This window comes from Abramis brama (genome assembly GCF_963993115.1).
Source record: "Abramis brama genome assembly, chromosome: 2".
Lineage (NCBI taxonomy): Eukaryota > Metazoa > Chordata > Actinopteri > Cypriniformes > Leuciscidae > Abramis > Abramis brama.
The window spans coordinates 55715714-55743364 of NC_139964.1; the positions used below are offsets into that span (position 1 = coordinate 55715714).

At 36.0% G+C, this 27651-nt stretch overlaps 2 protein-coding genes across 10 annotated transcripts in view; one reads left to right on the top strand and one right to left on the bottom strand.

Moving 5' to 3' along the window:
* Positions 1-42: 42 nt before the first annotated feature.
* On the top strand, positions 43-6630 carry asah1b (N-acylsphingosine amidohydrolase (acid ceramidase) 1b). The gene is made up of 14 exons (XM_084098356.1): positions 43-215; positions 451-497; positions 1821-1911; positions 2117-2203; positions 2374-2452; positions 2543-2617; positions 3277-3322; positions 3587-3731; positions 3953-4007; positions 4157-4238; positions 5461-5592; positions 5686-5809; positions 5899-5955; positions 6047-6630. The coding sequence occupies exons 1-14, from the start codon at positions 138-140 to the stop codon at positions 6134-6136; spliced, it is 1188 nt and encodes a 395-aa protein (XP_083954482.1). The 5' UTR covers positions 43-137; the 3' UTR covers positions 6137-6630.
* Positions 6631-6703: 73 nt separating this feature from the next.
* pcm1 (pericentriolar material 1) overlaps positions 6704-27651 on the bottom strand; it is a 47340-nt gene continuing 26392 nt past the window's right edge. For 2 of the 9 annotated variants that reach the window (XM_084098281.1, XM_084098278.1), the window contains 33 exons: positions 27495-27604; positions 26402-26648; positions 26059-26212; positions 25754-25948; positions 23758-23921; positions 22388-22620; positions 22063-22181; positions 21802-21931; positions 20585-20749; positions 19332-19495; positions 19025-19225; positions 18696-18945; positions 18461-18606; positions 17756-17931; positions 17474-17633; positions 16929-17281; positions 16571-16738; positions 16229-16285; positions 15467-15639; positions 14147-14278; positions 13922-14054; positions 12326-12463; positions 11708-11811; positions 11476-11610; positions 10196-10393; positions 10056-10115; positions 9644-9770; positions 8829-8980; positions 8683-8752; positions 8377-8570; positions 8194-8286; positions 7764-7887; positions 6704-7458 (listed from right to left, as the gene is read on the bottom strand). In XM_084098281.1, the coding sequence (XP_083954407.1) occupies positions 7433-7458; positions 7764-7887; positions 8194-8286; positions 8377-8570; positions 8683-8752; positions 8829-8980; positions 9644-9770; positions 10056-10115; positions 10196-10393; positions 11476-11610; positions 11708-11811; positions 12326-12463; positions 13922-14054; positions 14147-14278; positions 15467-15639; positions 16229-16285; positions 16571-16738; positions 16929-17281; positions 17474-17633; positions 17756-17931; positions 18461-18606; positions 18696-18945; positions 19025-19225; positions 19332-19495; positions 20585-20749; positions 21802-21931; positions 22063-22181; positions 22388-22620; positions 23758-23921; positions 25754-25948; positions 26059-26212; positions 26402-26648; positions 27495-27604 (5051 nt within the window). In that variant the 3' untranslated portion in view covers positions 6704-7432. The remainder of the gene's footprint in view (positions 7459-7763; positions 7888-8193; positions 8287-8376; positions 8571-8682; positions 8753-8828; positions 8981-9643; positions 9771-10055; positions 10116-10195; positions 10394-11475; positions 11611-11707; positions 11812-12325; positions 12464-13921; positions 14055-14146; positions 14279-15466; positions 15640-16228; positions 16286-16570; positions 16739-16928; positions 17282-17473; positions 17634-17755; positions 17932-18460; positions 18607-18695; positions 18946-19024; positions 19226-19331; positions 19496-20584; positions 20750-21801; positions 21932-22062; positions 22182-22387; positions 22621-23757; positions 23922-25753; positions 25949-26058; positions 26213-26401; positions 26649-27494; positions 27605-27651) is intronic. The other 7 variants (XM_084098286.1, XM_084098279.1, XM_084098284.1 and 4 more) reach the window with 4 other exon arrangements.

Sequence of the window (27651 nt, forward strand, 5' to 3'; positions counted from 1 at the left end):
GTAACTCATTGTTATGGTAACTCCCCCAGTGTCTACTGGGTTTGCGCAGATTAGGAACTGTCACGAGAATCATCTCATCATCAGCACTTCCGTGTTCACAGACGCTTCTGAAGTCTGAAGACTGCGGGCGTCTCATCATGATCGTCAAATTAAACGTCTGCTGTTTTAGTCTCTCTTTTATGTTTATGTGCTTGTATGCGCAATATGTACCACCGGTAAGTCACCACCGGTCGTTGTTAATCTTGATGAAAACGTGTGTTAATGGCAATACTGTTTTCATATTAATTTCGGGTTTGTTTCATTCATGCAAGTTACCGTACAATAATAGCTGGAATTCAGTGTTGTGTTTACACGCCATTGGGCTGTTTTATAGCTTAAATGACCTAAATAGTGCTGTTGGAAACACTATTTTACTGTAAATATACTAAATCATTGGTGTTGATGTTTCAGTACACAGAAGAGTGCAGAAGTGGCATGTATCCTCCAAACGGACCAACGTGAGTATGACAATTGAAATGATGGATTATACAATCTGCAAATACTTCTGTCAGAGTATAACAATGTTATTCTAAACCTTAATCAGTACAAGCATACAACAATTGCATGTAACAAAATTATGATTATGAAAATGATTATACAAAGTACGAATTAAACGAGTCACACAGGAAAGAAACAAAGACTTAGCATGAATAAAAAAAGACAATATTTCACAATATGTCATTTATGTGTCAGTATAGTTTAGTTTTAAAGAAGTGAAACCAAGTCAGGTGTTTTGTAACAGTGCGCGTTATGCCTGTTATGCAATTACTAAAATATGTCATATTTGTCACATTACTTCACTTGTGTGGTTTTTGCAGCTTCACACTGTTTTTTAGTACTAGAAAGACAATTGTAATAGTAAATTCATAAATCAAAGAAAACTGATGTTTTAAAATATAATTTAAAATATGATTTTATCTATAAATATACACTGCCGTTCAAAAGTTCGGGATTGGTAAGATTTTTAATGTTTTTTAAAGAATTCTCTTCTGCTCACCAAGGCTGAAATATTATTACAATTTAAAATAACTGTTTTCTATTGATCCTTCAGAAATCATTCTGATATGATGATTTGCTGCTCAAGTAACGTTTATTAGTATCAATGTTGAAAAAAGTAATGTAAAAAAAAAAAAAAAAAATTAGTTTTTTGATGAATAGAATGTTCAAAAGAACAACATTTATCTGAAATATAAAGCTTTTGTAACATTATACACTACTTTTCAAAAGTTTGGGGTCAGTAAGATTTTTTTGTTTGTTTTGGGTGGAAGAAATAAAATAAATTAATACTTTTATTCAGCAAGGGTGTATTAAATTGATCAAAAGTTTCAGTAAAGACTTTATAAAGTTACAAAATATTATATTTCAAATAAATAAAATAGAACTTTCTATTCATCAAATAATCCTGAAAAAAATTGTCCACAACTGTTTTCAACATTGATCATAATAATAATCAAGTCAGCATATTAGAATGATTTCTGAAGGATTGTGTGACACTGAAGACTGGAGTAATGATGCTGAAAATTCAGCTTGCATCAGAGAAATAAATTACATTTGAAACTATATTCAAATAGAAAACATTTTTTTATATATATAAATATTTTTTTTATCAAATAAATGCAACCTTGGTGAGCATCAGAGACTTCTTTTAAAAACATTAAAAATCTTACCGATCCCAAAATTTTGAACGGCAGTGTGTGTAAATATAATATATTGTATACATAATTGAAATTGTAAGTTATGTGAGGGGAGAAGATCTGTATTTGAATCTCTGTATCTTTTAGATTTAAAGGTGATGTGTCCTGGTATACCGTTGATCTGGACTTACCACCAAGCAAAAGATGGACAGATGTTATTACAGACAAAAAGAAGGATGTGAGTTTATACCATCACTGATTCAATGCTCTCCAGTTCAAATGCTCTACATGCTTTTAATGGCATTTCTGTAAGCGCTTAAATTTACCTTATTTGTTTGGCAAAATGTGAAATTTATTGCCCAAAAGCAAACTAAAAAGGAACGATCTGAGAAGGGCTGATGTGTTCGGTGACGTTTTCAAGAGCTCACGTGCTTTTCTTTTAGATGGCGAGCATGATTCAGGCTATCAGAGATCTAGCGGATGCCTTTGTTCCCAGTGGGAAGCTCATCCAACTAGTAGACAAGGAATTGGTGAGTAGGCAGTCTGACGTATCACTTTGTATGACGCTAAATCATAATTTATTGAAGTATACGACACTCTTAAATCTCATATCGCGCTGACACACTGATACCTGTCAGAGATCACCTACACTAATGATTTAAGCTGTAATAACTAAAATGACTGATGTGTGTGTCCTCAGCCCTTGATGGTGAACACCCTGCCTTATCCTTTCAATGAGGAGATCAGAGGAATAGCATCAGTGTCTGGCGTTCCTTTGGGTATGAAATGCATCAAAACCATCATGTTTCACAGTGTTAAATAAAACGTAAAGCATCAACTCACTCCATCAACTGTTCTCTGTAACGCAGGAGAGGTGGTGCTCTTCAACATATTTTATGAGGTGTTCACTGTATGCACTTCTCTGGTTGCAGAGGATGTCAATGGTGAGGATATCATCTGATATAACATTGTTTGAGATTATTTGATCATTTTTATCTGTGTTATAACATATCAAATAAGCATTATATGACATAGGCTACCATTCCAAAGGGTCAGGTCAGAAATATATATATATTTTTTGACAGAAGTGAATACAAATGTATTCAGCCAGCCAACAATATAGATTATATTGTTTAAAAGTGACTGTAAAAACTTAAAATGCTACAAAACATTCATTTTAAATAAATGAAATTTAGAAATGAACTTTCTATTCATCAAAGTATCTGTTTTCAACATTGATAATAATAAATGTTTCTTGAGCAGCAAATCAGCATATTAGAATAATTTCTGAAGGATCATGTGACTGGAGTAATGATGCTGAAATTTCAGTGTAACTGACATCACATAAATAAATGACATTTTAAAATATATTCAAATAGAAAAGAGTTCTTCTAAATTAATATTACTGTTTTACTGTATTTTTGATCAAATAAATGCAGCCTTGGTGAGAATATGAGACTCCTTTCAAAAACATTATCTTACCGATAATCAAAACCTTACTGACCTCAAACTTTTGAACAGTAGTGTATAATATCACTAGAACAGTAGAGTATTTGATATAAAGTTGTGCCATTCAGGAAAGATTAGTTTGTTTTTACTCTAGGCAATCTCATCCATGCAAGGAACCTGGACTTTGGACTTTTCATGGGGTGAGTTTAGTGTTATTGTTTTGGCATTTGCTGTTAACCTACAGTACTTCCTCGATTTATGATCATTTTTTGAGTGAATTATATATACATACAGTAGTCAACATTTTGAAGTGGATCAAAAAAGCTCATCAGTGGTCCTAAGACAAGAACAGGTATCATTCAAAATTCATGTTTTCTTTTGATCCACTTCCAATGTTGACTACTATATATTGAAGCCTAAAACATTAAGATTTCAGACTGTTCTTTGGAATCCTCTGTTTACAGTTGGGATTTGAAGAACAGGTCATGGATCATCACAGAGAAGCTGAAGCCACTTATTGTCAACCTCGACTTCAGAAGGAACAATCAGACTGTCTTTAAATCCACCAATTTTGCAGGATACGTGGGCATGCTGACTGGTATTCATCAGGTGAGGATGGATGAGAGAGTCACAATGAGCGATCTGAGTTGATTAGAGTTCAATCCAGAATGGATTATAAATCATGGTGACAGGATCCAGAATGACCTTTTGTCTCTTTTTAGTTTCACTTCTGCAGTTTAATGGGAAGGACAATTGTGAAAGCATTGATTGTTGGTCAATAATCACATTGCTTCTGTCCCTTGACTCTTTGTCTTTTGTTTTCTTTCTAGCGCTCTTTCACACTCACTATGAATGAACGATTCAGTCTGGATGGAGGGTACATCGGTAAGCCTTTGCTCTTTTATTTGCAGTATTTGCAATATGGCATTGTCAGAAATAGGTTGAAGCTTTCTTCAAATATGATTACTCATTTCATTTGGTCAGATCGTTGGTATATAGTTTTATTGTGAATAAGTGTGTGATGTGAATTACAGGGATTCTGGAGTGGATCTTGGGGAAGAGAGACGGCATGTGGATGAGTTTTCTGACTCGTTCTGTGTTGGAGAATGCAACTAGGTTGGCTAGAGATAGTTATTTTAAAATATGGTCACACTTTAGATTAGGGTCCAATTCTTACTAGTAACTAACTGAGTTTTTGCCTCAATAAACCCCTAATTACTACTTATTAATAGTTAGTAAAGTAGTTGTTAAGTTTAGGTAATGGGTAGGATTAAGGGATGAAGAATATGGTCGATCAGAATAAGGCATTAATATGTGCCAATAAACAGCCAGTATTATAGTAATATGCATGCTAATAAGCAACTAGTTAGAATTTGACCCTAAACAAAAGTGTTTTTTTTTTGTTTTTTTGGTTTTTTTAAAGAAGACTCCTATGTTCACCAAGGCTGCATTTATTTGATGAAAAATACAGTAAAACAGTAATGTTGTGAAATATTATCACTATTTAAAACTGTTCTCTATTTATATATATATTTTAAAATAAAATGTATAATTGTGATGGAAAGCTGAATTTTCAGCATCATTACTCCAGTCTTCAGTGTCACATGATCCCGCAGGAATCATTTTAATAGGCTGATTTGATGTTTAAAAAATATTTATTAATACTTATCGTCAGTTGAAATCAGTTTTTGCTGCCTAATATTTTTGCGGAATCTGTGATAATAATGTTAATAATAATTAATAAAAAAGGAAGAAAGAAATTCATACTTTTATTCAACAAGGATGCATTAAATTAATGTTCTCTTGAACTTTTTATTAATCAAAGAATCCTGAAAAAATGTATCAGAAATATTAAGCAGCAAAAACTTTTTCAACATTGATGATAAACAACTATATTCATAATTGAGCGCCAGTAATAATTGATAATATTTGAGCTCCAAGTCAGCATATTAGAATGCTTTCTGAAGGATCGTGTGACACTGAAGACTGGAGTAATGATGCTGAAAATGCAGCTTTGCATCAGAGAAATAAATTACATTTTAAAATATGTTCAAATAGAAACCATTTAAAAAATATATATATATTTCACAATATTACTGATTTTACATAAAATAAATGCAGCTCTGGTGAGCACAATACTTAATTTGAAAACATTACAAATCGTAATCATTCCAAACTGCTAAACTAGTGTATATTTTTTGTCTTTACCTGAACTTAAATAAGAAGTGACTTTTTTATGTTTGTGATATTGAAGAAACAAAAGCAAAGACACATGGTCATCTCCTGGGTTTATGAAGATGATGATGATGCTGATTTGGCTGTCGTTGTCTTCTTTTAGCTATGAAAGTGCCAAGGTTCTGTTGGCTGACACTAAGCTGCTGGCTCCAGCCTACTTCATCCTGGGAGGAAACCAGACGGGTCAAGCCTGCATCATCACCAGATCCAGGACACACAGCATCAGTCCACTGGAGTGAGCATTGCATTACTCTACACACAGTTAAAAGCAGACGTGCGAGTTTTTTGGTTAGAAACTAATAATAAACTGAAATGCTATGTATTTCAGGCTTGATGTGAAGAATGGCAGGTGGTATGTTTTGGAGACTAACTATGACCACTGGAAAGAGCCTCTGTTTTTGGATGACAGGAGAACTCCTGCTATGAAATGCATGAATCAGACCACACAGGATGTGAGTTTTGACCTTGCATATAAACCAAATCATGTTTATCCAGATTGACAAATAACAGTGATTTTTATTTTGACCCTGTTCTCTTTCAGCATATCTCCTTAAAGACAGTCTATGATGTCCTGTCCACCAAGCCAGTCTTAAATAAAGTAGGTTCATTATCCATTAATGTTTTATGTATCAGTTTGTAGCACATTTTATGGCTTGTTCATTAACGCTTCCCTTTATGATGCTGTGCAGCTGACTACATACACCACTCTAATGGAGGTGTCTAAGGGGACATTGGAGTCTTACATCCGTGACTGTCCTAACCCCTGCATGCCGTGGTGATGGATGGCATCTGGGCAAGCTGCATTACAGGGACGTTCTTATGTATGTTTAGGAAAAGCATGCAATTCAAATTTTAGCATCATTAAAAATCAGCAGTCTTACATTTTAGAAGGTTTGCAACGTCTGATTTTGAAATCATGAGGGCATCATCTGGGTTAATCAAGCTTAAAGAGGAAGAGCAGCCTACTTACTACTTGTCTAAAGATGTGTGTGGGTGTGGGAAATTGCACTGAAAATTAATATTGCATATGGCAAATTGTATTTTTTTTTTTTTTCTATCGTGATTATTTTTTGACTACGTATTAGCATACAGAAATGTGCACAGTGGAACATGTTTCAGCTGGATAATCAACACTACTGGTGCCTAACTTTACTCAACCTCCTCAGTGCCTACCAATGTGTGTATGAGAGAAAAAATGATCAACCAAAAATGTGTACAAAATTAAGCAGTATACATATGTACACAACTAACATCAATAAATCATGGAAATTCAGTATTTGTTGTGGGGAAAATGTTGCATTGAGATTTTATGCAAATGTGACAGAGAGAGCCATCACTGCAGGAAATGATAAAAATCAATATTTTATTCATTTTAAATCTCAATCTAAACATTAGAGAGTCACATAAGGTGAAATCCCAAGCAATGGCCAACATGCCTTAAAAAAAAGGTAAAAATGAAAGCAAGAGAAAACATTTAAAAGAGTGCAATAAGAGAGGACAGGACAATTTATCAGTGCTAATATGTGATTCTGCTCCATCCTGGGTCAAGTCAAATATATTTAAATAGAGAATTTTTCCAAATGTGCTTGAAGTTTTATCCTGAATTAGAGGAACGTCTATTGTCCTCTGTATATTGCATTCACAAAAAATGCTGATGGTCTGGGAAGGAATCCCAGAAAGAAATGCAAAAACAAAAGCCTAACCATGCCAAACATGGACACACAAAAATGTATTGCATCCCTTAAACTGTAGCCTTTGAAGGAGCTTTAACAGAGTTCTGGCTTAAAGAGAAACACAGAAAATGAACTTACAGACTACAGAACAGCTTAAAGACAGAGACCCTTTCAAAACATCCTTTCCTACACTCTCCATAAAACAATCAGAATAAAACTTCTTATAAGTGTAGAGACTTCTTTAACATCTCTTGAACTGTTAGATCACACATGCTGACAGGCTAATTCACTAAGACTTAGCTTAGCTGTTGTTTCCAAGGAATCTTAAGGTATTAAGCTCATTATATAGTAATGTTGAATGAATTATGGTTTGTAGTGTAAAGACAAATCAAAGAACCATTCTCATGCACTCTGGGCTCCAATGGTTTCTGACAAGGAAAAGAAAGAAAAAAAAGAGATATGATTTACACGAACGTGAATAGAACATGTCTTCACATATCACAGGGATCTGCTCATATACAGATCATAGTAATTGAGCTCAATTTTAATATTCAATGCATTACTAAACTAAAACAAGAAATCTTAAAATGTAAAATATACATGAAAATACTGAATGTGAGTTTTGAACTAAAGTTATCACCTTATTTTAATATTACATTTCGAATTGTATTAAAGTTACTGCATGTACAATCTAAACAGATAGCTAAATGTTTAAGGGATATTTAATAGTTACCAGGCTCTTTGAGTGCTTGAGCATTTCCCACCAGTCCTGTAAACTCTTCTGTATTTACATTGAGAATTTCAGCTGCTAAGTTATTATTTTGCTGCTCTTCTGAGATCCTCTTACAAAGTTCTTCCTGTACAAATTATAAGCAAAGAAAATTAGAAAATGTTTAAAAACCATACACTTGATGACTCATTCACTTTAGAGAGTAGAGACATGAAAAACTGTGGCAGGTGACTGACATATGTTTTATTTATTTTTAAAATCAATCAAAATATATGATTATTATGGAAAAAATCTGAATATTATAAAACAAATAAATATAACAATTGCCTATTCATTGATTTAAAAAAAGAAAAGTGGATTAACTTCTCACATTTATTTGTAAACCTCACTATCCTGGCCATCCCTAATAGAGAGAGACCCCTCAAGCTCTTACCTCACACAGAACAGACATTTGAAAAGGGAGATCCTCCACCTTCACAAAATCTTCCTCATCTGACCTCTGGCTATTGTTTCCAGATCCAGCCTCCTATATTACAGACAAAGGATTTTTTTCATAATTTGGTCATTCTTAAAAAGGAATAAATGAAGTTTGAGGAGAACAGCTGCTCTGACATACATCAGTGTTGATCATGACTGGGGAGTCTGTGTCAGGGCTGGCTGTATCTGAGCTCTGAGGAGTTTCTTGAGCTGAAGCAGCAGTACGGTCCTCCTCCTCCTCTTTTTCATCTTCTGAACCAATTGTTGCCTCCTCTCTGCCCTCCTCTGGAGGATGCTGATCTGTGTCTTTGGACTCCAATTTCATGCTTTTAGCTGTTAGAAAATGGGAGACAAAGTAAAAAAAAAAAAATGTTCAACTGTAATGAGTTGATTGTAAATACCCCAATAAATGTTAATGGTATAATATTACAGAAGAAAGGCGCACATTGGCTGCTTTCAGGGCTTTCTAGGTCTGATTTGGTTTCCAGGGGGGCTTCGTTTTGTAAGGCAGAGCACTGAAACAACACAACAGGTCATTATTAATGTCTTCTGAGTCGGGTTATTTGCTCTTTCGTGTGCATGCCAACACACCTGTCTGTGTTCACTAGTGTTGTCCATGCAGGCTTGTAGTGATGTTTGCACCTCAACAGGTCCAGCCTCAAACTCCTCTATCTCTTCCACTTCATTTTCATCTTCTCCACTGCCATAGTTGCATAAAGCCTGTGTCTCTGCTTTAGACAGGCCTAAAGAAAAGACCATACACACACAACACAAGTCAAACATATTCTTATCAAAGTCAAATACATTACAGAACAGTCTCAACATATAGGCGATAAGACAACCTCCAGCAAACACTGAAGGGTATTGTTGAATACTCAGAATAGTAAGCATAAAATAACATAAAATTCTATCGCACAGAATATAAAAAATATTTATTTTACATCAATATCTTTCAAAAATGTACTTTTATTTAGCAAGCAAGCATACAATTAATCAAAAACGACAGTAGATTTTTACAGTTACAAAAGATTTCCAAATTAATCAAGATAATTTTTTCCCCCACAAAAATATTAAAGTAGCACAACTGTTTTAACATTGATATAAATAAGAGATGTTTCTTGAGGACCAAATCAGCAAATTAGAATAATTTCTGGATCATATGACACTAAAGGCTGGAGTAATTGCTACTTAAAAAAAATGCATTTTAAAATGTATTAACAGAGAAAGTTAAATTTAATTGTAATAATATTTCACAATATTTCTGTTTTTATTGTATTTTTTGATCAAATAAATGCAGCCTTGTTGAGAACAAAAAGACTTTTAAAAACATAAATTCTCACCAGCCCCCAACTTTTGAGTGGTATTATATATTATATTTCTCTTCAGTTTCTGGCTGATAACCTTACTTATAGAAAGAGGCAGCCCTTCTTCCTCTTCGTCTTCCACCTCAGATGCTTCACTCCTCTGTGCATCTTTCTCCTTGTCCTCTTCCCTCTCATGAGGCGTCCCTCGCTGCTCGGTCTCATCCTGATCCTGATGAAAAAAATATTTAAAGTCAATTTTCAACATTGAAAACATTCAGGTTTGCAATAAAACAAAAAACAAACACCGCTGCAAATTTGTTGTATGAAACCAGCAAAGGCAACAAATATAAAGTTTTTTTTTAATTTTTTTTAACTCAATTCATCACTTCATGTTGAGACTGCAAGCTAATATATACAACATATAAAACTGTTCTGCTGTGGGGCTTTAGATTCAGAAGCAGTGTAGCTTAATGTATTTGTGTGAATGTTAAGTGCATCAACAATTATAACTTACTCTGTCTTCATCAAAATATGATGGTGAGAATGTATTTTCTCTCTCTAGTGTTTTCTTCTCCTAAATAAACAATGCAAAGATTATTCTCCTTTAACACAGAAGCATTGCTACAGACACACACATTAATCACTCGAGCCTACCTCAGCGCGAGGCGAGTGTTTTGGAGATGTATGGTCAGAGCGTCTCTTGGTCCTGCATTTGTTTTTAGAGGTGTTCTGATCTAAATCCTGCATCAGTCTGAAGAAGGCGAGTTCATTAAAGAGGATCTCAGAGATCTCTACCAGCAGGTCCTCACCACAATCCTGCAGCGTCCGTCCAACAAACTTACTCAGGGAGTCCTGTGAGTGCACACACAAAACCAAGAACATCATTATCATAAACTTCATAAAACTATTTAAAGCACCCTTAATTAAATGTAGGCTGCACACATTTTTAGACCTTTTATTTTATTTTACAGTGGGGTCATTTTTAAGTGCAGTAAGCTACGAAAATAACTCAATTTGGTACTCACGAGGCAGCTTTATATGCATGCGCTTTGGATGTGACTGAGCGCACAGAAAACCGCCTCTGGAGCGCGCATGAACCAAATTGTTAAAAAAGATGTGAAAATTATAAACTTTTGTGACGAATCAACACTGACCGGATTAGGCAGGAGAAAATTCTGCCAGCTGTCCCAAAATACTCACTCACTCACACTATTTTCAAATGACTGATTTGATCCGATATTTTCTGTGGATTCATTTCCTCATCTAACCTACATGCTATAGTTAATACATGTTTGCAGGAATTTCCACATTAAAAGTGTGAAACTTGCAAGAATGAGTGAAATTATGCGATCTATGCAATCCCATGCCGAAATTCAGGACCTGAATAAACATTCTATTATACAGATATTTGTGAAACAAATTTACATGACTTTCACAAAACTTTCTGGGTTTATTTATTTTTCCAAAACTTTTCCAAGACCTGGAAATTGATATTTTAAAATTCCATGACATTTCCAGGTTTTTCAAGGCCGTACAAAAACCTGCAACTAGTGGGCTTCCGACACAGATTTTTAGGCATCAGAGTCACGTTCAAATGTTCAAACACACCCATGATTCTCAAAAATGCAGGTTCTTGTGATTTTATTCATATAGGGGTGTGTGAAATAACCATCTTATGTCACAATACGAGTAATTTTATTTCCCAATAACAATATTTATCATCCTTTTTTTTGCTGGAAATAAAGATTAGCAAAAAAATAGATTTTGTGAAATTTCACAACTTTCGATACCACAGCAACAAACGAATACTAGGCTAACTAATGCAAGTCATCAAACAACTACTGAAGAAAAGTAAACAAAAAAAGTCAGTAATAAAATAAAAACAAAGAAGCAAATTACATTTGAACAAATAAATACATTAAAGTTGTTCTTACCTGCAGGATGCCGCCCAGCTGTCGGTGGAAAAACCGAACAAACTCTTTGCTTTCATCATTTTGCTGAATGAGTTTGAGCACCATGCGTCTCACAGATGTGAGCAGCTGGTGTGAACACACCTCCCCAACATGCTCCTGACAGAAAGACACATGCAAGACAACACGTCTCTGAACTGCAGCTTAGACAGTTGATTTATTTGAAATGTTAAAGAGAAAAGTAGAGCAAGCTCACCTTTAGGAAGGGAATAACTTCTGTCATGATGGCTTTGATCTGTCTGTCAAGCTGTTGTGTGTCAATCTGAGGACAATGTGCATCTGTAGATGAATGTCCTGCACCTAAAAATAGACAGACACACAGAAATGCATTTAAACACATTAGTAGAGTTACGAAAGGGTCATACAACCTAAGCATTTATTATATGCATGTTTAAAGCAAGCAGAGCTTTAGTCAAAGTCTAATCCCTATAAACATCAATAGCAACTCTCAGATTAATTCAAGACATATTCCAGGTTACTTTCAGCCTAATGAACGAAATGTGTTAGTGTGAAATGTGTCCCAGATACAAAGATACCGGCTGCACTAAGCCTGAATTATTCCTTTTAGACATGGACTCACTGGACAGCAGAAGACAGTGCCCATCGTGAGCAGATGTGGACGCAATAAGGCATATAAAAGTTTCTAACAAGCCATTTGTTTGGTTTCTATTTCTGTAGCATTGTGTTAAAAATCTTATTGTATCAATTGTGTCAATTTGCTTGTTGCATTGTATCTGGTAGGGACATGCCGTTAGAAGCACTTGCAAATGAATGTCAGGTCTATTCTGCAGTCTGAGAGTGATCGCAGGAATACCTTGCGTGAGTGCTGAGGCGGCAGCAGCAGCTCCGGGGCTGTGCTCAGGGTTATCTGTGTTACACTCAGCCCTTAGCTTCATGCGCTCATACTCCCTCATCCTGGCCAATGCCTTATCTAAATGAATCACTGTGTTGCCTGGAGAAGCAGAAAGGAAACAAAGGGAGAGAGAGAGAGAGAGAGAGAGAGAGAGAGAGAGAGAGAGAGAGAGAGAGAGAGGGAGAGGGAGAGGGAGAGGGAGAGGGAGAGGGAGAGGGAGAGGGAGAGAGAGAGAGAGAGAGAGAGAGAGAGAGAGAGAGAGAGAGAGAGAGAGAACATGAAAGTTTTCCAGGGGAGTACGATAGGATTCAGTATAGCCCCAACCCAGCAAAGCAAGCATGATCATGGTAAGCAACCTATCTAGGGCTGTCACGATTCCTCGATTAAATTTGAGTACTCGATTTTAAAAAATGTTGAGTAACCTGCAAAATACCGGAAGTGGCGCATTAGGCTACACTGATGAGAACCCATGAAGAACCGCATTATTAGACCGTTTTCTAAGGCTGCACGATGTATTAAAACCAAAAACCATACTATAGCATAGGGCTATTGTGAATTCACAAAGGCTGCGATTCAATTAAATAAATCTATGCCCTGCGTTTAATATATAACGATTTTATTATTTACATGCGTGTAGGTCACATGCATCTCAGAGCGTCTCTGTTCACTGTAAATGCTGCTACACATGAACTGTTATCATTTATATGCGCAAAATGCATCTCAAACTCCATCTCTACATATGCTGTGAGTTTGGGCTGCTTATAACGTTCATCTGGGATCGCAATGTGCGCCATTTCATCAGATTTGTAAGGTAAATCATTTATAAACCTACGCCAACACGGGAATACATCAATATGATTCTAAATGTGCAAACTGTTACTGTTCATCGCAATTTCAAAATAAAAGTTCTGAGTTTGCATGTTTTGATGTTCCCATATTCTTTTTCCCATATTCTGAGAAATTTCAGTCCCTGTAGCATTTCTATCGTAAAGAAGTGGCCAAATGTTAAATATTAAGTCAACATTTGAATTAAATCCAATTTGGCCAATATTAAACAAGGACTTGATCTGGTGTAAAGTGGAACAACAATTACCAGGCCGTTGGCGCCCTATGAAGGGATGTGTTATAATACATAAAGTTTCAAGTTTGTATTTATTTATATAGCACATTTAAAAACAGCAAACAAGGCTGACCAAAGAAAAAAAAAAGTTGAATTGTTGATTGTTTATATCATATATATTATATTATGTATTTTAACAGTGTTGTTCTATAAAACCATATGATTACTTGCTTTTGATCCTTTATTTGAACCAAAAATTATTCAATACATGTATTTTAAGTCATTTTAAAGGCTATTGTTTGCTTAGGTCTATTTTTATTACCACCGGAAAAAAGACTATAGACTAAGCGAGTAATCAAATATGATTACTCGCTTAATCGACAAAATAATCAACCAATTACTCGACTGCCAAAATAGTCGTTAGTGACAGCCCTAAACCTATCTATTGTTTTTCCCATGATTGTGTCTGTATGTACGCATACACTCTGTCTTCTTACCCAAGTCATCACTAGCAAAGGGTTCAAGGTTGGAAGAGGTGGACAGCAGGCTCTCGTTGTCCATCGAATCTCTATCTGCTACCCTCTTCAGAACAGAGTTGGATTTAACGGTAACAATCTTCTCAGATGTGTCCTGGAAAAACCAAGGAGAAAAATAAATAAATCAACTGTGTGATAATTAAAGTGAGAAAATCAGATGGGCAGATGGGGAAGCAAATGTCTTACATTGTCACTGGTAGCCAAGCTTTCACTAGGTGTGAGCTCTGACTGTGAGCCTGTGGCCCACACAGCCGGACCCAAAGAGGACGCATGCTCATCTGCCACACTCTTCTCTGTCAGGTGCCTTGTTACAATGTCCTGGTGGCCAAAACCAACGATGAGATTTGATATGTGGCATAGGATGTGTGTGCCAAACACATTCTATGCCACTTGTATTTAGGTACATTTGACTAATTCAATTTAACCCTCAGGTTGTGTTTGGGTTATTTTGCCACGGAGAGGATTTTCCCAGACCCAAAAATGCTAGTTAATGCTATTGCATTGGACTAAAATGTACTGACTTTCCTCACCCAAAGTCTAACAACTTCCCAAAATTGTTTTGATACTTTTTGTAATTTTTTGTGGGGCTTTTTTCTCCACATTGTAACACTTGTGATGTTCCCGGTCAAAAATGATCGGCCTACAAAAAAATGCTTATAAATCTCTAATTTTGCTACATCATCACCAGATATTGGATTAAATCTTTTTGTCAACTTGTTTTCTTTCAATTAGGACAAGGTTTATATTTCTTTTTGGAATTGATCGATCGTAGGCCTTATTTATCATTTAAAAGCTTTAAAAATCTCAGTTTTTGAGTAAAAAAAACAAACAAACAAACAAAAAAAACATTACTTGTAGATAATTTTGTCCATATTTATCCTCAACTTTATCCTCAAAGGGGCTCAGATCAATGAGGCCTAAGATCAATCAGTTTCAAAAATAAATACAAAACCTGTCTTAACTGAAAGAAAACAAGTTGGCAAAAATATTTAATCCAATATTTGGTGATTAAATAGCGTAACGAGTGATTTATAAGCAATTTTTTTGTACCACAAGTGTGACTTTAAAATTAAACCATTTCAAAACAATTTCCTGGTTAAACATTAAAGCACACTAGTGTGATAAACAGTGCATTTTCTTACCTGTTTTAAGTAAAAGTGACAAAATTATCCACAAACAACGCTATTTTCACACAAAAACGTAGGTACGTAAGCTCAGATAAATAAGGCCAATGATCGATCGGTTCCAAAAATAAATACAAAACCTGTCCTAACTGAAAGAAAACAAGCTGACAAAAAGATTGAATCCAACGTTTGGTGATAAGGTAGCATAACGAGAGCTTTATAAAAACATTTTTGCCGGATTTTCAACACAGCACATGGGGTTAAGGCAATTTTGCAGATTTCCACGACAATCGATGCAGAACATGTGGAAAACCATCAAGTCTCCATGTGGGCCTGTTGTGTCTGTAGAAGTGTGCACAGGTTTGACAATGGTGTACTGTACCTGTAGTGAGTAGAGCGCCCTCTGCCGCAGGTAGTCAGTATTGAGCAGCTGAAGCTCATGGAAGAGCTCAATGAGGAAGTGAGGGCGAGACTCATTCTGAGAGATCAGTGTTGCCACCTCAGAATAGATTGTCTCTCTCAGGGCCTCAAAAAGAGAGAAATCACTGCTCACATCTAGAGAAGATAAATATACACAGTCAGAACAAAAAAGATGATAAACAGAAAATCTACTAAAACTCTTCAAGCATATAAAGAGTAGATCAAACAACTGCTTTCTGTGCAAACTAATTCTACAAAAAAAACTATGTGTGGGAAACATACTTAATATAACTTCAAGTGCAGCATTAGCAACACCTGGAGTACTGAACTTCACACAATATTCAAAAACACTGTTAAAACCATGCTCAGATCCACACTTTCTGTCTTCAACTCAAAAGCAAAGGTATAAAACATCCATAACAAAACACACTGGGTTTGTATTATAAATAGCACAGCAGACTCTTCCCCTTTCCTCCTCAATTTCCCAATGTTCTGAAATGACAATAGTGAACAATAGAAATAAACTTTAAATAGCTCAGGGGAGTTGTTTCTTAAATCTATATTTGTGTGAGATTTGTGCCCTGAAAATGAAAACATCTGGCTCATGTCTAGTATTTCTTAAGCATGTTAATGCAGTTTAGAAATAAGAAGAGGAGAAAGAGGAGAAGGAAAACATGCAGATTAGGTAGTTAGCGGGTCAAACAGCTGATTAACTTGGAGTTACCTGGGACTTCAGTGCATGCAATTCTGTTAGAGAGAAAAGGTGTTCTCCAAGCATATGCTGTGAAGAACAAAACCCAAAATGAAATGTGAACAAAAACAGAAATAAAAATGAAATTAGTGACACTATAAAACAATACAAGGACACAGGGGACATAAGATGTTCAAATGATGATCAAATTAAATTAGAATGGGAAAAAAAGTCTGCTATACTGTTCTGGCAGATACGTCTCTGATTGAAGAATATAGTGCACACTGTATAACAAGACAGTTCTCATTGTTCTACGTTTAGTGTTATGACGTTTTATTCAGTGATATCAGTAGCTGAATCTATGTAAAGTCATACCAGATGAGAGATCATTTGGCTTGCTGCTCTTAGTCTTGCTGTCCAGTTTCTCCTGTGTGAGTTTGTCTAGCAGACCCTGGTTGAGATCTTTGTATCTGACCTGAGAGGTGCGCTCTCTGTCCTGATCAAAGTGAGAGTCACTTGAAACACTGTCACTGTCCACAGATGCTGAAAATGAAAAGAACACAATTTAACCCCATTTGATTGAATTGGGCGTCTTAAACTCCAAGGCTTCTTTTGCCTAAAAATATATTTTTTTTTAGAATCCATAAACCCAATTAATGATGAAAAAAGGACAAACTTTGCTTTTCAATGAGCTTTTAAAGGTTGAGTATGTCAACTTTAAATATAGACACACCTGTGTTCTTCTGTCCCCTGCCTCTCTTGCGGCGGCTCTTTGTGTTGGGGGTCTTGTCTCTAGAGGCCAGGCTGGCCTGTGCCGCAGCCTTGCGTCCTGCTCTAAAGGTCTTGGTGACAGTGGTCGGGTCTGCCCTGTCTGGCAGGCTGCTCATAGACTCCTGGGAGTCAGGTATGTAGGAGCGATCCCGGGAAATGGAAGGGTGAGGAATAGGAGAGGAGGAAGGGGAGTTCTTCTCTATCTGACTTGTATGGCCTGAGGTGAGGGTGGGTCTCTGACCAGAGCGATTCAGGGAGGAGTTTAACCAGCTCGAGTTATTAGCATCAGCCACAGTATCAGGTTGAGACTGAAACCTTTATAAAGTAAAAATAAACATGATTTTTTAGGTTTCTCTTCCTTTTTTGTAGTTTAAACAAGATCATTTTGTTGACTTTACAGCTAACCAATATATAAAGTAGGTCATTCTTAAATTTTCACCTGACTGTAGTTGATAGAATCATCAAGATTATATCATATTAATCCAAATTACAGAAACACATTTGTACCTTTTCTCTGTGTTGTTGAGTGGAGATCTCTGTAGTGGAGGGGGGAAACTCATGTATTCTGTTTTGACAGATATGTTTGGATCATGCTGATGATCTGAACTGGCCTGGTTCTGCTGGAAATCTCCTACCGAGGAGGGGAACAAGGGACTGAAATTAAAGCCTAAAGACAGAAAAGAAGCGAGAATGAAAGAAAAAAGGTTAAAAGTATGTATATATAAATATATTTTTATTTTATATGGAATTTACCTAATTTAAAGAATTACAGACAGATAACAGACTTACCAGTTGGGAAAGGGGAGAAGTTTGGGATTCCAGGCATATTGAGTGTATTGACCGGTGGGTAATTTAGGAACAGAGAAGGAGATGCAGAATCATGTGTAGCATTTTGATGCTGCTGTTGTCCTGACAAGGACTGACTCTGCTGCTGCTGCAACAGATCATTCAGAACTTGTTTCAACCTGCCAGGAAAAAAAGAGCACATTTTAAAAGTTGTGACAAATGAAACCAAAGCTTGTTTCAAATTCAAGCAGTTTAGACCTTCACTACCATTCAAATGTTTGGGGTCAGTAAGATTTTTTTTAAAAGAAATTAATATTAATTTCTAATACTAACACTAACAGCAAGGATGCATTAAATTGTAATGAACTTTCTATTAAATCAAAGGATGCAAAAATCCAGTTTCGAAATTTTTTAGCAGCACATCTATTTTCAACACTGATAATAATAAGATATAGTTTTTAAACAGTTATTTTAAATTGTGATCATATTTCACAAATCTACCATTTTTGCTGTTGTTTTTTTTATTATTATTATTTTTTTAAATAAATGCAGCCTTGGTGAGCATAAGCAAGTTCTTTCAAAAAGCACTGAATCTGATTCCAAACTTCTTAATGGTAGTACATCTACAGCAAATGCCTCATTCTTCATGCTTAAAATCTTACTTAAATACTTTTTCTCATTTATAAAGTTCGAAAGAAATCTACAGACCGATTGACATTGTTCTGTTGCCAAGCCAGTTGTGTGTAACACTGGTTTAGTTGGTGCATGATGAGAGGGACCTGAGGAGAGGTCACGTTATTGGGCACAACACCATATGGCCCAGTGAGCAGAGCTTGCAGCATGTATGAAAGAGTCTAGAGATGAGAGAAGGAAAAAAAAAAAAAGTTGTAATTGAGGAAAAAAATGTGAAAGAATGAAAAAATAACATGTGTTAAACTCTGACCTGTTGGTCCTGTAGCAAAGTTTGGCACATGGTAGTGCTGAAGTTGAGTTGTTTCTGGAGGTGTGTGATCTGTTCCTGCCAGTGTGCTGGTGCAGCGCCCTCAGAGAGAGACAGATCAGCCGCCCATCGCAAGTTCTCCTGCCGCTTAGCTCTGCTGGAACTACTGCTCTCAGTCTGTGGCTGCTGACGAGGGTGACCCCTTGATCCACGGGGGGAAGGACTACCATTAACTTCCCTGTGAACTTTCACACTGTGCAAAATGAAAAGACAGTTAATAATCGATTGGGTTCGGTGTCTAGACAAACTCTAGAATGTGCCTGTGTGTTTACCTATCTCTGTTATTCCTGTTGTAGTTGCGCTGTTTTTGGGTGGAGCAAGCATGCAGCTCATCTGTGGAACTGGACTCCTCTCCCCCATCATGTTCTTCATCATCATCATCATCTTCCTCAGCCCCCACCTCAGAGGAGTAATCATCATCATCATCTTCACCAAGGGGACACTGTGTCGATCCACCCCAGGTGGCCACGGTTCTGACACAAAAATGATGATTAGCACCTGACAAAAAATGTAGTCTTCGAAGTATATAAAACACGTTTTTGAAATGAGCCACCATAAGCTATCAAGGCCAAGTGTTACCTTTCATCACGACTGTAGGACTGGGTCTCATGTGTCTCGTTCCTGAATGGAGAGTCAGTGAGTGTGCTTCTCCTCTGCTGTTCTGCCATCAGACTCTCCAAATGTTTCCGCCTCTGTCTTAACTCCTCACGCAAGATCTGATGCCTTCGCATCTCTGACCATAGCTAATATAAAATACAAAAAGAAAGTTATTAAACTTCGCAACACTAACACTAAAACATGCTGCTATAGTAAAATTACTTTAAATAAACCTTGGACTTCTTTCCCGTCTGCAAACAGATTGTCCTGCCCTAAACTCAATCCATTGGTTTAACAAATGTCATTTGTCTGGGCAAGGCAATGCCACAGAGACACAGTGGTTACTCTTGTCAAGGAAATCAACCTACAATGGCTTACTATAGTTTTCTCTTTTTAAAAACAGTTTTAAAACTTAAAAAAAAAGACACTTCATTAAATAAATCTTGAAGCCCCTTTAGGGATAATTCACCCAAAAGGGATAATTCACTTAAAAATAAATATTCTGTCATTAATTACCCACGCTCTTGTCGTTCCAAACCCATAAGACTTTTGTTTATCTTCGTACACAAATGCAGTTATTTTTAAAGAAACCTGAGAGATTTCTGTCCCTCCATTGAATGTAAATGTACTAAATTTCAATATAGTAGGGCTGGAACTAACGATTATTTTTTCTATCGATTATTTCCATTGGGGAACATCTACAGCACAACAAATCGACGCATTCCACGCAAATTGACTACTTTACGTAATCGATTACATCCATGCATTGCTCCAGCCCTAAAATATATGCTTGACAGGTGAGAATAAATGAGGCATGTTCTCGCATGTCACACATCATGTACAGTTGAGCTGCAATTGATCACATTTGATGTATGTTGATCAATGTATATGAGAGTAAACGCCTAAATGAAATCTGTTCATCATATAAAGTTATTGCATCTTTTCAGAACACTTAGATTAAACTGCTAAATTCAAATGGATTACTTTTAGTTTCTTTATGAACTTTTTTAAGTCTATAAGTTTTGGTGGCATGGACTTTTAAAAGGAGGGATAGAAATCTCCCAAGTTTCATTAAGAAGATTTTAATTTGAGTTTCGAAGACAAATGAAAGTCTCATGGGTTTGGAACGACAAGGTGAGTAAATGACAATTTTATTTTTTGAGTGATCTATCCCTTTAAAACCCTACCTGATATATAAAAAGGAAGCAAATTTTTTATTTGGATTCCACACTAACCTCATTGTCAGTGACAGTGACTGGAGGAGGTTCAGTGGTGGGTTTAAGGCCACTAGTGTTGGCTTTAGCTGAGGAAGAAGAGTGTAATGGTACAGGAGCGGGAGTAGAGGCTGCTGCAGGAATCTTCCTCCTCATCTGACCACTAGCACTACTGCTCACAGATGACTGACAGGACACATCATGATTTAAGAAAATTCATAAATCATAAAACACATGTGTTCATAATAATAACAGTGTTTCCCCTACCATTGTTTTTTGGGGGGGGGGGGGGGGGGGGGGGGGGGGCGGCTATGATTTTCGCAAAGAAGAAAACGCAGACAGAATCCAGTCATTAAAAACGGAATTTACTGTATAACGCGGAATTTGTAATTTTTTTATGAATAAATAAAAAGCAATTCAGTACACTTTAAATCAAATCGCGATATAGACTAGTGTGTGAATATTAAACCACAAAAAGAGTATTTAAATACGAATAATACATGTTCTGTGTGAATGAATGGTGCAGACGACGCGCAGTTTCATTTACCTCACACACACTGAAGCACGTGGTGTGATGCTCGCGCTGTTTTTTGCCTATATGAGGACACGAATGCATGAACTTCATCTCAAGACTTTAGATCCGCTCTGAAAGTCACTTCGTGAGCAACTGCTTCATTTGAGAAAAACTATCGTCATGTAATAAACACAGAAATTCAAAACCCGTCAAAATAAAAGTTCGAATCAACTTGACAGATATATACTACTGTTGTACAGTAGAATTTAGATACGTCTCAATGTAATAATAATACTAACACTAATACAAATAAATTATCAAAACTTAATTTAAGGAATTATCACAGTAAAGCTCATTGTGCAGCACGTTGTTTGACAAAAAGTGTGTTTCATTTCATATGTTTAAAATAAATAAAAGTAATGTTTTATGTCTTCATTTGATTACCAGAAAAAACAACACCGAATTTGTGTGAGAAAAAAAAAACATTTCATAGAATGCATTTTTTAAATGTTGTATAAGTTTAATAATTGTATAAGTTTCATGATTTCAATTAATTAGACATGCTTTTTTGATTACTAAAAATTTTACACCACGTGTCCGTAACGCCCGCTCCGCGACACTAGTAGTTTCGGGGGATCTACCAGGCCTCCCCCCCCCGAAAAAAATCCTAGGGGGAAACACTGAATAACCTACTGTAAATCACAAGTGTACATATGTGAAGTACCTGAAGGTCAGGGCAGGCCCACTGTATGTCTTGTATCTTGCCCTGAATCTCCATCAGTCTTTGTCTCTCTTCATGGAGCTGCTTTAGTTCCTGTTGTTGCTGCTTGAGTTTCTCCTCATATAATTTCTCTCTGAAAAACAAACATTATAACAAGTTGTTTAACAGGTCACATTGAAAAAAACTTACATGCTGCAGCATGTTCTCATACAACACAATATGAACTGAAAATACAAGCACACATCCAGGGACACAAACACTAACCTGGCCTTATCAGAGAGGGTGATATCTCTCTGGGCTTTGGGAGTTGTTGCTCGGGTGTTATTGGGTTGTTGCTTCAAACCTTCATCCTCATTAGCTGTAGTACCATCTGTATCATCACTCTAGAGTAACATTAACAGACCCAGAGAAAAAGTCTTCAACAGGTTGACAAAAAGCACAATAAAGAAAAGGCAGGCAGGAGAATGACTTCCAAAAAAAATAGCTCCCTTATACAAACTCCACTCAAACTATTTTTATTGTGAATGATTTTATTTTATTCTATTTTTATTGTGAATCTCACATCACCCTCATGGCACCAGACCCTCACCTGCACCATGGCCACCAGTTCTTGGAGTTGTCGAAGTTTCTGTTTGGCTGTTTGAAGACGATGAACTTTCTGAGCATAATCTGCATCCCCACCTAGACTGCTTCTACGACTGGACCCTGAACCATCACTGTCTCTGCCTCCTCCTCTTGCTCCATCAACATCATCCTCCAGTGCCTCATCATCATCCTCATCTTTAACTTCAACGTGAGGCCTGTCCCGGTTGAACTGGCATTCTGAAATTATTACAATACATATAAAAGAAATAGTTAATATAGAGCTGCACGATTCTGGATAAATTGACATTCACTTTTATTTATTTTTTACAGATCATGATTTTCCCACGTTTCTGAATAGACAACTAAAAATACATTTATTAGAGGTTCTGACAAAAAACAAACAAAACAAAAAAAATACAGAAAAAAGTCAGCACACCAAAGCTCCAATATATGCAAAAAAATAAAATAAAACTCTTGATAATAACTTTTAACTGTCTGACGAAGAGCCTGTGTACTCAAAACGTAACCCGTGTTTGAGTCCACTATTAATTTTTTTTTGCATATTTTGGAGCTTGGTGTGCCAACTCTGTTTTTAATTATTTCTTTTGTTGAGCACCCAACCCTGAGCATATTTTTGCCAGTGATGTGCATGCTTTGGTGTTGTTTTTTTTAGAGGTTCCGACAAAATGTTAATTGCTGCAGTATTTAAAAATATATTTAAAAAATACTTAATTACTTTAAATTAATTTTTGTCTATAAATCAATGAATAATTCAATGACTCGATCATTAAGACTTCACTTGTTTCATCATTGGATGAATCAGCGTTTAACAAATTTCTTGAATGAATAATTCAATGACAAATACATTTTTTAAGTCACTTGTCACCACCTAGTGGCTTAACAATGTAATAGATCATTTTTTTATTTGAAGCGCCAAGTTACTTTCAAATGGTGATTTGGTCTATTTTGATCGCTAGAGTAGAAAGTGTTTATATCCAAACGATAAACTTTTATCCCAGTACTTCTGTGATAATTTGAGTTATAATACAGAAATGATGATACTGTGTGGTTGAAAAGACAGTACCTGTACATGACAACTGCCCTCTCTGGGTCAGTGGTAGCACCAACACAGATCTGAATGTTCGTTGTGATTGTAGCTACTTGTCAAAAGTTTAATAGACAATAGCGGTATCACTGTCATTTATGAATAAGATCGGGTGGGTGTTTGAATCGAGATCGCGATCGAGTAATCGTGCAGCTTTAAGTTAATGTGTTCATTGTTTTAGAACAGCTTTGTTAGCACAGCATGCTTTTAATTCAGGTAACAAATCTTTATAAAGGGTTGACAGAAACTGAAAGAGTGTGAGGTCTGACCTATGATTGAAGGGACGTTGAGACTACGGAGGTTGGCTGCTGAGCGGTTATTGATTTCACATTCTGTGTTCAGACGGCCATCTCTATTATTGGAGGCGCTGTGAGCCTTCGTCAAACTGTTCATGTCCATCCAGTTACTTGGAGTCTGTGGTTGGGCTGGATTTCTACAAAAACAACAACAAAAAAAATATATATTTCTAATTTGCCCTCAATTAACAATTAATTATCTTCAAGTTCCTTCAACAGGACAATTCTCACAGAAGCAGAGTATGCTGCCTCTAAATCACACAGGTGATCACTGTCATGATTGGTTTCAATTTAGATTAGATATCCTTGATTTAATATTGATGTATCTAGATATATATCAGGTACAGTGCATGTCAATTTTTCTTAATGAAAACAACTTCTCATCTAATGCTGTAAACTGTACAGGTAACCCTGTCAGCTGATACATTAGTAAAGGTTTAAAATTAACAGAGTCCAAACTATTAAATTCAATTGCAAAGCAATTCAAAAGCAAATTACAAATATTTAAATTGCACAATGCAGTTTTTAAATTATAATTTTTTTTAAAAATGAGATTATTATTCTACTCCAATTTGTGGTTAAAATCTAAACACGTCTAACACATGGCTGTCATATTTATTTATTTATTTTAAATGGCTGACTTAATGTACGTTTGAATAAATAAGATATCACTAACATATTAAATAAAACACAATGGATATGTAATAAAGTGCATATATTTAGCCAAATGTTCCTCTCTAGTTATTTTTTTTTTCTAGAAAAGGAGCTATTTACATTGAATGACTTTCCTAAGGTAAATGTAGAGTAACATGACATTAGTTATAAGCTGGGTTTTTTTTTTTGTCTTTCCACGGTTGAGCGATAACATGAACATTTACATGATGCATTTCAGCAAGTTATTTTATGTGTTTCAACATACCTTCTGATTTTCATTTATGTTTATTGAGTGCTATAACTACTAGCAGTAAAGAAAGAAAAAGTGATGATCGGTTCATGTGCCCTTGATTCATGCTGGCACTTAAACTGATGCGGTTACAGCGATCTGCCACACAATGTTAAAGCTGGGGACACACTTAACGACTAGCTGAAACATTCTAAGACTGAACTCAACATACTGTTTCCACCGACTGGAGCAGATTCTAGTCTTTGGCAATCAGAGAAGAGCACACACCTAACGACCTAACTAACTCAACTGTGTGAGATCTTGTACTGAAACAAAAAATGTACATGACAATGTTTACAAGCTGTTTTATTGATGTCTTTCCGCCATTGAAAAAATGATTGAGCTATTACACGAGATATGATACATTTTAAGTATTTTTCAACATATCTTCAGATGTTAATTCATGTTTATTCTGTAACTGGTATTAAAGAGGAAGAAATTATCGCCTTCTCTCGTGGTCTGTTATGCCACTGATCTGTCATGCCACATTAAAGAGCGCCAAAACAGCATTTATTGTTTGAATTTGGTGATAAAATGGACAGAATTTGAAAGATTACACTTTGATTCTTATCGAAAGTAACAAAACGCGAAGCTTAATGTGATTATTGGTGGTTAGGCTACAACGCTGTATTCGTCGTATACACAGACATATACGGGATGCATACATGTACCCTTACACCCTCAATTACTGTTTAATCAAATGTCAAGGAAGAAAAATTTGTATTGAGACATAAGGTAAAGTGAGGTCAACCTCAACAATGGGCCAGGGCAGCAGGAGGCGGGGTGGTTTTGGTAAGTCATGAGAGTATCGCGATTCATATTTTTCGAGTTTTGTGTCTAATACTTTCAAAACAGTGTGTATTTTAATGCTTATACTGTTGTTTTGTCCATTAAACTTTCATTCCTGCAAACACAATTTTTGATTTGAACCCTGGACATGAATTAAAAGAAGAAACTCCACAAGATTTGAGATTCACTACAACACAAAAATAAACTACTTAAATAATAAATTACTATAATCAGTACCTGATATTGGTGACCGGTTCATGGTTCTCCTGTTCTGAATCAAACATGACCTCAAAAATTGAACCGTCCTCTGTTCCCTCATCGTCATCCTTTACATTCTCGTTTACCATGTCCACCGCCATATCTGATGTCTGTTCATAATACTGAACAAGCTCTCTTAGCTCATTCAAACGCTTGTGCACCTCCTTCAGTTTCCTGCATTGAATGACAAACCAGGCATCAAATACACTGAACCACTAAAAAATAAAAATAAATAACATCACTTTGGTACAATCATTGAAGTGAGATGAGATGAAGAGAGAGACCTGAGTTTGTCAGCAGGGTGGCTGTTATCAACTATCTGTGTGTAAGAGGAGGAGGGGTCCTGCCTCACTGGACGTGGGCCATTTCCCTCTCTACCCAATATTGAGGGACGCTCTGACATGCCCATGCGTGCACCACGCTGACTGACACCCTGACCTGAAGAAACACAAACACCTTATTTAGCCAATAACAGTAAATTTGAACACAAATGCATCAGAAGCATTTAATGCAACACCAACTATTTTGGAGAAATGTACAATTTAAATCATCTAAAGGGAAGGGACTTATTAAACATGGAAAGTGTCATAGTAACTGCATGTGCTGCTGTGTGAGGGGGAGGCTTACAGGAACTGTTGTTGAGAGTCTGGTCTCTAAGGGAGTGGAGTTCCTGGAGGATCTTGTCCATGGTCTGCTTTTTGTCCTGTAGCTCCTGCAGTTTGGTAAGTTTAGCACTTGTGGAGGTTGATGCAGTAGTTAGTGGGGCAGAGGAGGGCAACTGACCCCGTGAATTATGGGTAGTGCGAGACCGACACACCTCTCTTGAAAGAGAGAGACATTCTGCCTGTCGTCGGTTGTCAGGGACCGTCTGAGACTGAAAAAAAAAAAAAAATTAGTAGTTAGATTTTGTTTTATTCAGGAACAGTGACAAATGTAAAAAAAATGTCACAGACATTTTCAAATAATAAGTCATGTGATGCAGTTAGAACCTTTGTCTGTAGAAAGAAGGAACCATCTACATGAAAATTATTCACCAATTGCTTTCACTTCTAGGTGGCAAAATGTAAAACTGCAACGTACACAATTTTGACATATATACAGTACTGGTCAAAAGTTTGAAAAAATTACAATTTTTAATGCTTTTGAAAGAAGCCTCTTATGCTCATTAAGCCTGCATTTATTTGATCAAAATTACGGGAAAAAACTACAATTACAATTTTAAATAATGGTTTTCTATTTTACTATACTTTAAAATATAATTTATTTCTGTGATGCAAAGCTGAATTTTCATCAGCCATTACTCCAGTCTTCAGTGTCACATGATCCTTCAGAAATCATTCTAATTTGCTGATTTGACACTCCGTTATTATCAATGTTGGAAACAGTTGTGCTGCTTAATATTTTTTTGGAACCTCTGATACTTTTTTCAGGATTCATTGATGAATAAAAAGTTAAAAAGAACATCATTTGTTCAAAAAACAATATAAATATTAATATTTTGATCAAATAAATGCAGGCTTGATGAGCATAACAGACTTCTTTCAAAAAATGTTTTAAATAGTAATGCTTCCAAACTTTTGACCGGTACTGTATGTATGTATGCATGTATGTATGTATATGCTTTAATATAAATCTTAGTGTTTTGCCTGCTATATTCCAATGAACAAAGTATACATCAATTTATAAATGTAAAGATGTGGCTAGTTAGGTGTGGGTGTACCTGAGAATCATGCAGTTGGTTATGGAAGCGCTGGATAAGATCGTTGAGTTCATCATTGAGCTCTGAGGTTATACTTCTGCCAGACACACTTCCAGTAGTCTCTGTAACAACTGTAATATACACACACACACACACACACACATATATATATATATAT